At 38.8% G+C, this 15,039-nt stretch overlaps 1 protein-coding gene across 2 annotated transcripts in view; it reads left to right on the forward strand.

The window, feature by feature from the left end:
* The window catches only part of Psmd10 (proteasome 26S subunit, non-ATPase 10), a 16,857-nt gene extending 9,881 nt beyond the window's left edge, over positions 1–6,976 (forward strand). The window contains exons 2-5 of one of the 2 annotated variants that reach the window (XM_008852966.3): positions 1,699–1,797; positions 3,236–3,382; positions 3,476–3,642; positions 6,077–6,976. In XM_008852966.3, the coding sequence (XP_008851188.1) occupies positions 1,699–1,797; positions 3,236–3,382; positions 3,476–3,642; positions 6,077–6,230 (567 nt within the window). In that variant the 3' untranslated portion in view covers positions 6,231–6,976. The remainder of the gene's footprint in view (positions 1–1,698; positions 1,798–3,235; positions 3,383–3,475; positions 3,643–6,076) is intronic. The other variant, XM_008852967.3, reaches the window with a different exon arrangement.
* The last annotated feature ends 8,063 nt before the right edge of the window (positions 6,977–15,039 follow it).

Raw genomic sequence — 15,039 nt, forward strand, 5'->3', positions numbered from 1 at the left:
ATAATTAGGAGCAAAGAGTCATGATATTTAGAAAAAAATTTTGGAAACTTCAACAAGTAAAAAGTAGAAGCAAATATGATATTTGTTATTAAATCTAGGTAATAGGCATGTGAATCTCTGTGATTTTCCCTCTATATTTGAAATTTTCACAAAAGTTTAAGTTCTGGCTGGGGACATTGATTGGGTGGCTCAGGGTGTCAACAGCCTTGAGACTTGTAGTTGGCTCCCTCTGTGGGCACCAGCAGATGCCTCTGGTGCTACCTGTCCTGGCCCCTTTCTCTTTCATCCTCCGCAAGGCATCTCTTCCCAACCAGGTGACTCCTTGAGTGCCACAGTGACTTGAACCTGATGTCTGGGTCTTCCACGCCATTCCCCCCAGCTTCCTAGCTATAAATCTCCCCACCAGCCTCAAGGGTTACCATGTTAACCAGACTAACCATAACAGAAGCACTGCTCCAAGCACCCAGCCTGCATAAATATTGGAGGATCCCTCAATTTGGCCCAGCCTTTTAAGAGTATAATGGCAAATGTGGCTTCAACTTTGTCCCCCACAGTGCCATGTGCAATCACTCTTTTCTCTGTATGACACACATTTATGTCCCCAGCATGTAACTAGTCACTCTGGGGAGAAATTCCCTACCCACAAGAGCCCTAGCTCTGTGGTACCTCTGCATTGAGAAGCAGGGCAAGGAGTCGTTCACCCCTCCCATCCTGCACCCCAACCCATCCGTACTCTTGTCTGATTTTTAAGAGTGCTGGATTATAAATGTACCCCCAGGGCCTTCCTTGTCCCCAGGACTTATTTATACTGAAGTTTCCTGTTTGCCAAAAACATAAAATTAATTTAAAGGCTAGAAGTATCACTCAGTGGTAGGTGCCTAACATGCAGAAGGCCTCAGGTTTGATTTCCCAGTAGTGTCCATATATAAAGTGCATACCACTTTCTAATGCACAAGACTAAAAAATGCAGCAAGCAACACAAACAGAACTCTGAGAAACATGATTCCTAGCTTGTTAAAGAAACAATTTTGTTGCACTAAGCCTGTGCATGTTATAAAATGATCTCAGCTTGAACATTTCTAATTTCTTCCCCCTTAACACTCGTGTGTTTACCAGTAGTGGCACATGCTTATAATCCTAGAACTTGGGGGATAGAGGCAGAAGGACTGAGAATTTGAGGTCTACATAGCAAGACCCTGATCAAAAAACGAAACAAGAATTCACAGTCTTTGTAGAGTATCAACTTGAAGCACATGTGGTAATAGGAATTTCATAGTTACAGAGCTTGGATGAGTTGTGTGACCTTGGAGAAGTTACTTATATGAAGTAGTCTTAGTTTTGAGATGTCAGCACCATATAGGGTCAAACGAAGTGATGCAGGCAAATCTAGCACAGTGCTTCACATAGACGTGCATACCTAATGTAATCATAAACAGCAAAGTTACATTTCTGCCAGTGCGTTAGAGTTAATGCTTTCATCACTATTCTGCCCAGAATTCCTTATATTTGGTTATTCCCCTCATCTTCTAAAACCCTGGCCTCCCATGTGCTATTAAGTAATATGGTTTAAGGTTACTTACCTGAGGACCTGGTGCTCTCCATGTCTTATGTTCCAGCTATATTTGCCAGCACCAATATCTTCTCTGCTTGTTTGACTTCAAGAATGTTGATGATTGTGCTTCCCTGTTTCCCTTATAGGACAGCAGAACTGCACTGCACTGGGCATGCTCAGCTGGACATACAGAAATTGTTGAATTCTTGCTGCAGCTTGGGGTGCCAGTGAATGATAAAGATGATGTGAGTACTTGGCAAAATTGATAAACTCTGAGTTATCTTTAGACTGCAGCATGGTATTTACTGAAGCCTCAATATTAAACTCATAAACAATATTTTAACCCTTATTAATAGGTTATTATAGCATGAGGCTACTGGTTATACTATTTTACAGTGCTAATGAAACTGTTATTCATGGTAAAAATAGAGATCAGGGCTTATTACTATGAGCACTAAGAGACTGTGAAGTGTATTTCTTATGTTGAAATTTTGATGACTATTGTCTGAATAAAAAGGGCCTAAATATATGTTATATAGAGATATTTATTATAATGATATTGGTTATATTATGATTATTATAAGACTTGTGGGGGCCTGGAAAGATGGCTCAGCAGTTAAGAGTGATTACTGCTCTTACAGAAGAGTGCATTTTTTTTCCCAGCACTCATATTTGGGCAGCTCACAACTACCTATAACTCCAGGCTCAAGGGATCCAATGCCTGATTTGATTTGGCTTCTGCAGGCACCTCCATACATGTAGACACACATTCACATGCACGTGCGTGCATGCACACACACACACACCCAAACACACACAAATAAATAAAAAATAAAAATCTTTTAAAAGATAAGACATGAAAAATGAGACTGGAACCTGAAGGCAAAGATTAGGTTTTAGAGATGCTTACTGAAGTAATATAATAGAAAATAAAAATAATTTTATAGGAGAATGGTTGAATAAATTATGGAATACACACTTAGTAAATTAATGTGTGCTCAATAAGGTTAAAATTCCAAAGAATGATATATAGAAAAAATTTCACAATATAATGATAAGTAGAAATTGTGGAAAATGTACCTCACAAAACTTTATATCTTCTGATCACAATTTTTATTTAAAAATACTTTGTATGGGAAAAAACCTATTATAATTAGGCTGATAATATCATTATCCCTGTGTTATGGGATTGTGGTTATTTTTTCTTTAAATATTTTGTTTTATTTTTGTTGAAGTTTTTTTTTCTTTTTTTATACTTTTTATTGAGCTTTTGTAATTTCATACAAGAGTTCTTAATCAAATTTAGATCCCCTCCCCATTGTGTGTGGGGGAGGGGTATGCCATGTGTGTGCAGGTGCTCAAGGCAGCCAGAAAAGGGTGTTGGCATCCCTACAGCTGGAATTACAAGCTATTGTGAGCAACTTTGACATGGGTGCTGGGAACCAAACTTGGGTCCTCTGGAAGAGCAGCAAGCATTCTTAGCCACTGAGCCATTTCTCTTTATTTTTATTTCTTTTACATGCATTCTAGTTTTCAAATTTTCCACAGTGCTTAATGTAGTGGGAGGAGAATATTGCTAAATTACTCAGACATGACTCATGATAAGCCCTGGATAAGTGCTAATGTTGATACCTGCCCCTTTCTCCCTGGCTTTTGTATGACTCGTCCTATTTTTTTATACAGGCAGGTTGGTCTCCTCTTCATATTGCTGCTTCTGCTGGCCGAGATGAGATTGTAAAAGCCCTTCTCGTAAAAGGTGCACAAGTGAATGCTGTCAATCAAAATGGCTGTACCCCCCTCCATTATGCAGCTTCGAAAAACAGGCATGAGGTACGTTCCATTCCTGAGCTTTCCCTCTTGAGTTCTAAGCAAGTATACAAGCACAGATCGATCTCTGCACTGTTTTCCTGTCTGTCTTTTCAGATTGCTGTCATGTTACTAGAAGGTGGAGCTAATCCAGATGCCAAGGACCATTATGAGGCTACAGCAATGCACCGGGCAGCAGCCAAGGGTAACTTGAAGATGATTCATATCCTTCTGTACTACAAAGCATCCACAAACATCCAAGACACTGAGGGTAACACTCCTCTGTAAGTGACAAGTAGCAGTCATTTTTATTCTGCTTATAAATGCAATACATGCTAAAGGCAAAAAAATTGAAAGGCTGCCAAAACATAAAGACAGAAATAAAAACTGCCCATCATTTTGCTACCCCCCAAAAACCTGACTGGTATCATTTCTGTGTGTTTCCTTCCAGTTTTTATGCAAATATGTACATTTAGAATATATATTACCAAAATTGAGATCATACTGTATATGTAATTTGATGTTTTAATCTCAGCATATTATGAACATTTTCCAATGCCATTAAACACATTTAAAACATTTATGATGATTATATACAATTCCATTTTATGGATGTGCACAATTTAATCATTCCTATTACTATTTGTTTAAACAACTTGGAGCTTTTAACTATTTTAAATAATGCTGTGTTGACCAATTTTGTATGGAAACCTTTGGACCTATTGCTATTATTACCTTAATATAGATTCCTAGAAATTGAATTCTTGGCTCAACAAATACATATATTTCAAGAAAAATTGCTTCCAGAGGAGTTGTCTCATTGTACCCTTTCCATAGCATTTTAACAGTACAGTACCTATTTCCTTCCCCATCAACACTAAAATGATACTTCTATAATATGAAAGGTGATATTTCCTGGTTGAAATTTACATTTCATTACTGATTTTGAAGTTAATGCCTGTGGCAATTACACTTTATAAAATTGTAACTTTGTATAGCCTTTCTCTGTTTGCTTTTGGGGAATCGATTTATTTTTACTGGCTTAATGCGCTCTTGATTTCACATACTAAAAATACAAACTTTCAGGGGCTGGAGAAATAACTCAGTGGTTGAGTGCACCGGCTACTCTTGCAGAGGACCTGGGTTCAATTCCCAGCACCCAAGTGGTGGGCTAACAACCATCCATAACTCCAGTTCCAAGGAATCTGACACCCTCCTCTGGCCTCTGCGGGTGCACTTACATATATGCAGACAATACACTCATAGACATAAAATTAAAATAATAAGTCAAGGGGCTGGAGAGATGACTCAGTGGTTAAGAGCACTGACTGCTCTTGCAGAGGACCTGGATTTGATTCCCAGCACCCACATGGCAGCTATGAACCATCCTTAACTCCAGTTCCAGGGGAATCCGAAGCCCTCTTCTGACCTCCGCGGCAATGCAAGACACGAGTGCACTCACATTCATGCAGGCAATACACTCATACACATAAAATAAAAATAATAAATAAAATATTTTAAAAAATAGTAAGTCAAATATTACTTAAAAAATGAGCTTTCAGCCATGTTGGTTGAAAATATTTTTCCAGTTTGTCTACTCATTTTGTTCATAACTTTGCAATAACAGAAGTTATCAGTGACTTTGTAGTCAGACTTACTGTTTTCCTCATGTCTGGAAAGCTCTTTCTCATCCTGAAATTAATAAAGTAGTCACCTCTTATTTTATTGTATGTTTTAGGTTTCATTAGATTGTTTGAAAGTTATTGTTATCATTATGTATTTAACTCTTAAATCCATGTGAAATTGATTTATGTGAATGGCTTGAAGTCCTCCTTGACCTTGATAGGTTTTTCTTCTGGACCTTTTTGAACCAGAAATTCTGGGTCTTCTTTGTAGTCCAGAATGAGGTTCAACTTTTTCCTGATTGACTTTTAAGACCACTTTTAAGAAATATTGTTTTCTTAATTCTCAGTTTAAAAATCATTGCTGTAGTGACTGTGTTTTTTGAAAATGAATATTCTAGCCCATTTCTCCATAACTCAATAACTCGATGGTTTGGAGATTGTTCAGGAATTAGACACTAATTGGGTCCTTGAGAGAAAGTAGGATTTAGGAATAGCTAGACTATGTAAAGTACCTAACAGTTTGCCTGGCAAATTGAAAGTGCCTGACAGAGATTAGTGTCTTTTCCAGACAAGTTTACCATTGAACTATGCCATCATAACCAGGAACTTTAACCTCTATAACAATTTTTACTGTGAAACAGTGATAATTATACCTTGTTGATTACCATGTACATGTTGGAGATCAAATCTTTTCCATTGTTTCTCTGAAAGTCACACAAATTGTTATTAGCAGGTCATGAATCAAGAATTTCCTAAATTCTCACCCTGAATTATTATTATGTGAAGCGTTTGGAGTGAGTAAGCTACCACTAAGTCCATAGAATGAGGAAATTGTGCTTTAGGCTAGCATTTAGAGTCAATCATCTGTTTTAGTAGGACCAGGATTATGATTTATGATTTAGTATTACATAGCCATTCTGGTGAAGTTTAATTTACAGTCTTTCCCATGCAAATTGTTTTCCTTTCCTGATTGAGTAACTTTCCAATATTACTGCTGTGTAATGATAGGCCGTTTTCGACGACGTAGCAGCAAATCCTAACCACTACATAGAACTGGTAGTGATAAATTGATCTTTGTGTTCCTCAATTTCAGACACTTAGCCTGTGATGAGGAGAGAGTGGAAGAAGCAAAATTGCTGGTAACCCAAGGAGCAAGTATTTACATTGAGAATAAAGAAGAAAAGACACCCCTGCAAGTGGCCAAAGGCGGCCTGGGTTTAATACTCAAGAGAATGGTGGAAAGTTAAGCAGCTTGGATCTATTCTTTGTATGTTTTGTTGCCCTCAGTGTCCTGGAAACTGATGTTCTGTGCACAGGACAACTTGTATGAATGACAGGAGTTTTCTCACCTTCATAGTTTCATAAACATGTTGTATTGTTCCTGCTGAGGTAACTTGTTCTAAGCTGATGATCACTTTCCAGGCATTGAAAAATTGTCGAGGTTGTTCTCCTGTTGTCATTTACTCTCTATTGAGTCTTGGTTAATTTGGAGTAAGTGGTCCTGTGGCTGTTGTGAGTCTTCATCACCTTCCTGTGCACCTTCTGTACCCCTGTGGAGCAGAACAAGTCCAGGAACAACAGGGCAGTTGTTCTGTCAGATGGTTCTAGATGGACCCTGTGTATTCCACTGTGCAATTGAAATAAATTCTAACTTGTTTTTCAGGTTCACTCAGAAGATGCCAAATAGTTCTGTTTTTCAACTATGAGCTTAATTTATTTTTGTTACAGGAGGAAATTATATATTTTGGTGGACCAAATTTTAATCTGGAGGGTATGCTCTTAAAATAATGAAGAACAGTAGCCTGTGTGCCCATGTACCTTTTTGACTAGCCATTTTCCTCCAAAATAAGGTGTATCGTTTTTTAAAAAAATTAAAAGTGTCTATATTGGCTTACCTTGTATTGAAAAGAATGTCAAGCTTATTAAAGTATGTAACAAAAATATATTTTGACTTGTATTTCAAGAAGTAAAAAAATAAAATGTTTAAAGATTCTCCTAATTTCTCCTTCAAATCAGTTACACATTCATTTAAGCCTTAAAATTCAGAGTTCAGATATATTTCTCAGTTCAGGATAATTCGGAAGTCAATAAAATTAATGGAGCTTAAATTGCAACTAAAATCCATAAAAATAGTAATCTTTTGAATTGCCAATTGAATGTAGTGCAAAAGGAAATTAGTATATACTTGAGCTCAATTTAGTGTGAAAGGAAATTAGTAAGTATAAACTTGAGCTCAATTTAGGGAAGTACCTTACATGATTATTAATCAGCAACTGTAGTCCAACTGGGTCTTCAATTATTTTTACTTTAATTTTATGCTGCAAATATTGCTTGAAATAAGTGATCCAAGTAAATGCACAAACTTGCATTAATTAACGGCCCATAACTAAGAAGTTTTGTACACATGAACTGCATTGTTGGTATACAAAATCTATTGACATGAACATTCTGAATGTTATTTTTTTCAGAGTTTTGTAAATGAACAATTTCTGAGCTCAATGACAAAGTAAGTTCTCTTTTTTCTTTTTAATTTTTTAATTTTTTAATATATTGTATATTTTAATATAATTTCCTTTTTTAATTTTTATTTTATTGAGTTTTTGCTATTTTCATAAAATGTAGTTTGATGGTATTTAGATACCCCTCCCCATCCGCACCTCCCCCACTGTCCCCACCTAATTAATGTTCTTTCATATATATATATTACAGCCTATAGAGTCTGATTTGTGTCCCCAAATATCCTTCAGTGTGGGTCTATCCATTGGGCCACCAAGAGTTCCAGCCCTGTAAGACACTGTCTTCCCCTCTCCCAGCAGCCATCATTTGCCAAAAATTCCTTTGGTTGGCTTGGGATTCCTTACCCCCTTCCCCTATGTGTTATTCTTTATAAACATTAAAAGTGTCTTCTTATGAAATGAATCTTTGTTAAATAATGGTGGTGGAATTGATGACCTGGGATGTCATTTATTTCTGGTGTTTTTAGCATGATCAGAAAGTGTAGTCGTCTCATAGGGCTGGTGGGGCTAAAGGCCTTTGCTTTGTATACAGTTTTTAGAGTTCTCCAATAAGCAGTACAGATAGAACCAAGTCTCAGAAAATTGGTAGGCTCTTAATATTTCAATCATCGATATATATAAAGATATTAATGGTCTCAGACATTGATCAAATTGCTACCTGCTCCTATAGGAAGCCAGATATCAAATCTGATTCAAGGCCAACAGATCTTACAATAGCTTCCAAAATGAACTTAGAAAAGATGATGATTCAATTGTAAAGCTTACCTGAGAATATAAGATGGAAAACATAAGTTAATGGAAACTGGAAACTTTCAAAAACATTTTATTTGTCCTAATTGTGGTTTACTATAACTTTAGAATCACAGTGGTTATATTTCAGGAACCTGTAATGCAAGCGAAGCTGCTGTTCAGAACATTGTGCCCAGTATTTATGTCCCATCAAACTGTGCCACCCAAGCAGCAGACATGTCTGAGGGTACTGGGGTCGGGGTTGGGACACACAATGATATCACACAAAGGAAATATTAGGGGAGACTTGGCACTTGACAAGGCTGGCTCCTCTTTTCTGGGCTCAACTGTAGTTCTGCCCTCTGCCTGAGCAAAGGGCTGTTCTACATCCACCATAAGGGAGCCTAGAGCAGAAACATCTGTCTCCTCTAAGCACAGCCACCATCCCTACAGACCTCCAGTACGTCCTTTGAATTTCAATGATCTGTTAAGAAGTAACAGCATTCGTGAAGAATGTATTCCATAAGCGATTCCACAAGGCTCCTGATGCATCATTGAAGGCTGTTAGATGGTGTCCTAGAGCCAACACCACACATCCACAAGCCAGTGTCATTAATTGCTTCACCAAATGACCAAAACACTTTGCTGTCACTTTGTAACCGAGAGACGGATATGGCCTTCCAGTGCATCGAATCCAGTAGAAACCAGGACCATTGCCTGGTTCAAATTCTTTGGCCCCAGGCATCATGACAGTCAGTTTGAGAGGGAGAATCCATAAGGGCAGAAAGCTGAGAGCTCACATCAAGTATACACAGGCAGAAGCAGAGAGATATTTTTTATTTTAAGTTACAAGTGTATGTCTGTGTCTGAGTGTGGCTTTAGGCAAGGAAGTGCAGTGCTCTCAGAGGCTAAAGGATCTTCAGGTCCACTGGAGCTGGAGTTATAGGCAGTTGTGAGCTGCCTATTGTTAGTGCTGGAAATCAAACTCATATCCTTTGCAAGAATAGCACGCTCTTAACTGCTAAGCCATCTGTCGAGTCCTCAAACTGGAAAATTTTACATAAGTGGGTTTGGTGGGGGGTGTTTTGTTTTTTGTCTTTGAGACAGGGTCTTCCTGTAGCCCCAGCTGGCCTGGCACTTGCTATGGAGATCAGGCTGGCCTGGCTCATAGAGATCCGCCTGCTCTGCCTCCTGAGTGCTGGGACTTTAGGAAGGCATGTGCCACCACACCCGTCTACACACTTCAGTGGTTGTGTTACAGAGAATTTAACATTTCATTTAGGTTCTCTGAGACTTGAGGCACATTTATGTCTCACCATAGAATGTTTCAGCTTAGCTATCTATCTGACCATAATGTTTTGATTTCACAGTCCTACACCATCTACATCAATCACAATGTATTTCTTATTTGGTTGTATCTATTGTGGCTTGTTTCCCTTTTTTTTTTAATTATCAAGCACCAAAATCAGTCTGTTGACAAGTTTGCTATAGCATGAAAAGTTCTTTACTTTGGAGTCTACGGCTCTGGCTTCACAGTTCTATTGGCTGACTAAAATAGAATGAGAACTTTGTGCATTTTTCTGTGTTATTAGTTTTCATCAAAGGATCCATGATTCCCCAAAATGTTCCAGGAATGATAGGAAACGAAGCAAAACACTGAATTGTCAAGAGATATGGTTCAACAGTATAGGTCTACCACACTTTGTAAATACTTTTTTTACATCCATTCTTGCCATAGATTTTAAGACACAAATCATTTCCATTTTATAGGTAAGAAAACACCCACAGCTACAGAGACAGCCATTCATAAACTTTAGCTTTCCTAGAACCCAAACCATTTTTGTGCCTGTACTCAAATGCTGTGGACCAAGTGGAAGATACTGAGGCATTTTCATAATCATCCAGTAGTTCTAACACCTACCCTGTACTTTTCTTTAAATTAGCAGCGACAAATTTATTTAGTTTCATTCTTGGGTTCCTAACACATGATTTAGGAAGGGCCCTAAAACCCTTCTAATTTCCTAAGTAATAAGTTTTAAAAGTGTCTTATATGCAGTTCTTACAACCCTTTGGATTTCCTGGGTGATGTGACAGTGGATGTTGGTGGGTTCCTGGATACCTTAAGGGTAGGAGATGTTCACCAGAATGGCCAAACTATGATCAAAAGTTTGGAACGTGGGGACTGGAGATATGACTCAGCTCTTAACAGCAATGGCTGCTCTTGCAGAGGACCCAGATTCAATTCCCAGCATCCACATAATGGCTAACAGCCACAGTTCCAGGGGATCTGATGCCCACTTCTGACCTCTATGGGCATTGCATGACACTGGTGCACTTACATACATACATTCAATAAACTCATATACGTTAAATAAAAATAAAATATTTTTTAAAAAGCTTGGAACCTTCAGTTGCAACCTTGTTCTCTGTGAAACGGACTGGGTGGAAAGTTGAGTTAAGCTTACACATGAAGGCTCCATAAAAATCTAAGCTGGAGAGTTTGGCAGGCTTCCAAGTTAATGAATGCATCCACGTGCGAGGAGAATCATGATGCCCTGGCTCCATGGCAACAGAGATTCCTCTGCTCAATACCCTTCTGTATCTCTCCAGTTGGATGTTTATGTGTATCTTTTGCAGTGTTCTTTCTGATAAGCTGGCAAATGTAATTCAAATGTTTCCTTGAGTTCTGGAAGCTACCCTAGTAAGTTATTGAATCTGAGTAGGGAATTGTGAGGTATCTCATCTTGAATTCAGGTCACACAGAAGTGTAGACCTGGACAGTAATTACAACAGGTATCTAGTAGAGGCCACTTTTGTGGAGCTGAGCCCTTGATCTGTGGGGTCTATGCCAACACCAAGTAATGTCAGAATTGAATTCAATTATACAACACCCAGTTGGTGTCCACACAAAATTGTAGAATTGTTTGGCATGAAAAATCCACCCGTTTGGTTATCATATGTTTTGTGAGTAGAGGAACTGCTTTCCCTTTATTGACATTTTATCTTTTCTTAAATTTCCCAGAACCCTCGTCATTGTCTGCATTCTTTGATTTTAAACCATGCTTCAAAGACAAGTAGGATTATTAGATTTTTATTGATTGGTTTAAGTCCTTTTCAAGACCTATAACCTACTTTCGGGCATGTACACATTGCAAAATAAACTTTTGTTTTTGTTTTGCTTTTCAGACAGGCTTTCACTATCTAGCCTTGCCTGGCCTGGAAGTGATTATGTAGTCCAAGCTGGCTTTGAACTTGTGGCAGTCCTCCAGTCTCTGCCTCTTGAGTTCTGGATGGGATCACAGACATACACCACCATACTTGGCCTGTAAGACAAATTTATTACTAAAACTTTTTGTTGGTTTCATTGAAATTAGTAATTTGTTGCAGTTGAAAGAGCATTACACTTGAAACCAGCATTGAGGTCTAGTATTGAATTCATGTCATCTCATGCTATTTTACCTCTCTGGACTCAGAGACCCTTCTCTGGGATCTGAGTGTGAATATATAAGACCAAGTTTTTTTCAAAGTGGTTGCCCCTTCCTGTCTCCCACAATGGGAATGTAATTCTACATTATTCCCCAGCTTCAGCCTGTTGTTCTCAGGAGAGAATCACTGTATGTGTGCTGGAGTTGGAAAAGGTTGAGTCCTATTAAACTCAAAGCTTTCTTCTACCTCTGAAATACTGAAGGTTCATCAAACTTGAATCACACACAGGCCACTATAAAAGGCAAATAGTAGTTTCTTAGGATACAGCACAGGAGAGGTTGGTGCTTGGTATTCTAGAAGTCATAAGCAGTATCGATATGAGTGATTATTATCCATTAGCTAAGAATTCTATTTTTCAGGGCTGGAGAGATGGCTCAATAGTAAAGAGCACTGACTGCTCTTGCAGAGGACCCAGGTTCAGTTCCTAGCACCCACATGGTTACTAACAACCATCTGTAACTCCATTTCCAGAAGATCTGATGCCTCTTCTGACCTCAGAGGTCATCTAACAATACAGGTACACTTACACACATTCAGGCAATACACTCATACACATAAAATAAAAATAATAAATAAAAAGGAATTCTGTTTTTCATGATAGGTTGCTGTAATTTGGAGGCCCTCTCTAAAGTAGTATAAATGTCAGTCTTCCTTCCCTGTAGTCAATATGTTATTGTTGGTAACTCACAAGAACTTATAGTAAAACTATACCCTCCAGGAGAACAAGAGTTGGCTGTGATTCAGCTCACCACTGTACTGCCAGCCTCAGCAACAGCACCTAGATCATTAGAGCGCTTTGACACATGCTCAATGCACGACTGAACAAAGAAACAAATTAGGGTCTATAGTGGTCTGGAAAGGGAGTTAGGAAGGAGAAGGGAGGACAGAGAATATAAGAAGAAGTTGAAGACATGATCAAATATGTATGCATATATGGTTGTGCAACTGTGAAACGTTATTCTGTCCAGTTAATATGTGTTAAAATTATATTTGTTTACTAAACAACAAATTGACATATTTATATTAGAGTGGTGTATTAGTTACTTTTCTGTTGCTGTGCTAGAAACACCATGACCAAGGGAACTTATAAAAAAAAGTCTATTTAACTTACAGTTCCAAAGGGGCAAGAGTCCATCATGACTCATGGCCAAGGGGCATGGTAGCAGAGGTGGCTGAAGGAGGAGCAGAAGCTAAGCTCTCACATCTTCAAGCAGGCACAGGAAGCAAGGGAATGACTTGAGATCCAGTAATCCCTCCCCCAGTGACATTCTTCCTTCAGCATGGCCACACCTTCTAAGACCTCCCAAAACAGTGCCAACTGGAGACAAAATGTCCAAATACTTGTAGCCTATGGGGAACATTCTCATTCAAACCACCACAAGTGACTAATATCAAGCTGGGCATGGTGGCTCATACCTTAATCCTAGTACTCAGGAGGCAGAGGTAGATTGGGCACAAGTCCAGTAATGGTGGGGGCAGGGGGAGAATAATCTTCTACTGCCAACAGAAGCTTCTCTGATAACTTTATCACACTCTTGTTGATAAATGCAGAAACAAAAAGAGGAGAAAATTTCCTGGAAATACTTTTGAGTGGGTGAGAAAGACACCCAAGCTTGGCTTGAGACCTAGCTGGGACTACTTGCTTGAATTGTAACTACTTGTGGCAAAATAAATCATTTAGCACCCTCTCTGAACTTGGTCCTAAGATTAGAGTATTTTCTGATCCAATGATGACAAAGTAGAAACAAAACCACATTGTGTCCTAATTTAAAATCTATTTAACATATGAACCCCTTTTCCTGCCCAAGTAAGAGTTAGTAAACAAAACCGTGTTTTGTCAGTATCTTGTAGGGGCTCAGGATCCATCACAAACATACACATAGGGTGTGTGATGGTGTGCAGTTGCGACTGACACAAAGTTACACTGACCAGAGGGGCCTTAAAAATAAGCTGAGTGGATGGCAACCTTCAAGGTTTGATTTGAAAGGGCCACAGAAGTCTCCTTTTATCCAGAAAATTCTCCCGACTGGATCGTTTCAATATTTGAAATTCCAATATTGCAGAATCTTTGGATTAAGGGTTATTTTTATGCAAAACTCCTTATTAGAAATAAATACTGGGGCTGGAGATGTGTATTACTTGCTACTCTTGCAGAAGACCTGGGTTCAGTTCCCAGCACCCACATGATGGCTAATAAGCATATAATTCCTTTTCCAGGAAATCCAAAGCAGTCTTCTGGCCTCTGCAGGCAATATATGATGTGGGTGTACTTACATGCAGGAAAAACACTCATACACATTAAAAAAAAAACTTTTAAGTAGATTGAGAACAGAAAGATTGTTCAGTAGATAAGGGTTATTATAAAAATAAAATGAAATAAGATAGTTTTTAACACACAAGTGGGAATGGGATGATGGTTTAGTGGGCTAAAGCCCTTGCTGTGTAAGCACGAGGATCTGAGCTCTGATCTCAGAACCCACATAAACTGGACCGGAAATGAGTATCTGTACTCCCAGCACTCCTCTAGCAAGGGGGACACAAAATAGCAATGCCCAAAAAGGCAAACAAGATGGAAAGTGAGGGCTAACATTCAAGATTGTCCTCAGACTTCTACACGAGTGCCTGCACTCACACACATGTGATTCTTAAAAAGCACTTATTGGAGGCCTTGAAATGGCAAGACACTGCCAAGCCTGATGACTTGAGTTCAATACCCAGGACCCACCAACTTCCTCAAGTTGTTCCTTGACCACCATACATGTGCCTTGGCTTGCTCTCCACACACACATACACACAGAGGGGGGAGGGAGGGAGGGAGGGAGGGAGGGAGAGAGGGAGGGAGAGGGAGAGAGGGAGAGAGAATTGTAAAGAAAAATTTAAGCAAATACTAAACTGGGCATGGTGGCTCACATCTATAATACCACCACTCAGAAAGCCAAATCAGAATTGTCATAAATTGAAAGGCAGTTTAGACTATGTATTGAGCCCCTGCCTCAAACAAACAAACAAAGGAACTATTTGTGAGCTCAATGTGATGGCACACACCTGCAGTAACAGGCATACTCAGGAAGCTGAGACAGGAGGATCAGTTGAGTCCATGAGTTTGAGACAAGCCTGGACTACATAGAAAGACTTGGGTTCAAAAAAAGCAAATACTTCTTGAGATAATTAACTTGTTCATCAACCTGAATGAGATCACTGGATGATGAAATTTCATGTTTACTGGACAAGAACAGTTACAGAGCAGCCACATCTGAAAAGGTTAGGTAAGGGTAGATGTAATTCCTGAGAAATGAATCCTGCCTAAGGGATACATGCCTGAGAA

The sequence above is a fragment of the Nannospalax galili genome, unplaced genomic scaffold (assembly GCF_000622305.1).
Source record: "Nannospalax galili isolate Female #2095 unplaced genomic scaffold, S.galili_v1.0 scaffold25, whole genome shotgun sequence".
Taxonomy (NCBI): domain Eukaryota; kingdom Metazoa; phylum Chordata; class Mammalia; order Rodentia; family Spalacidae; genus Nannospalax; species Nannospalax galili.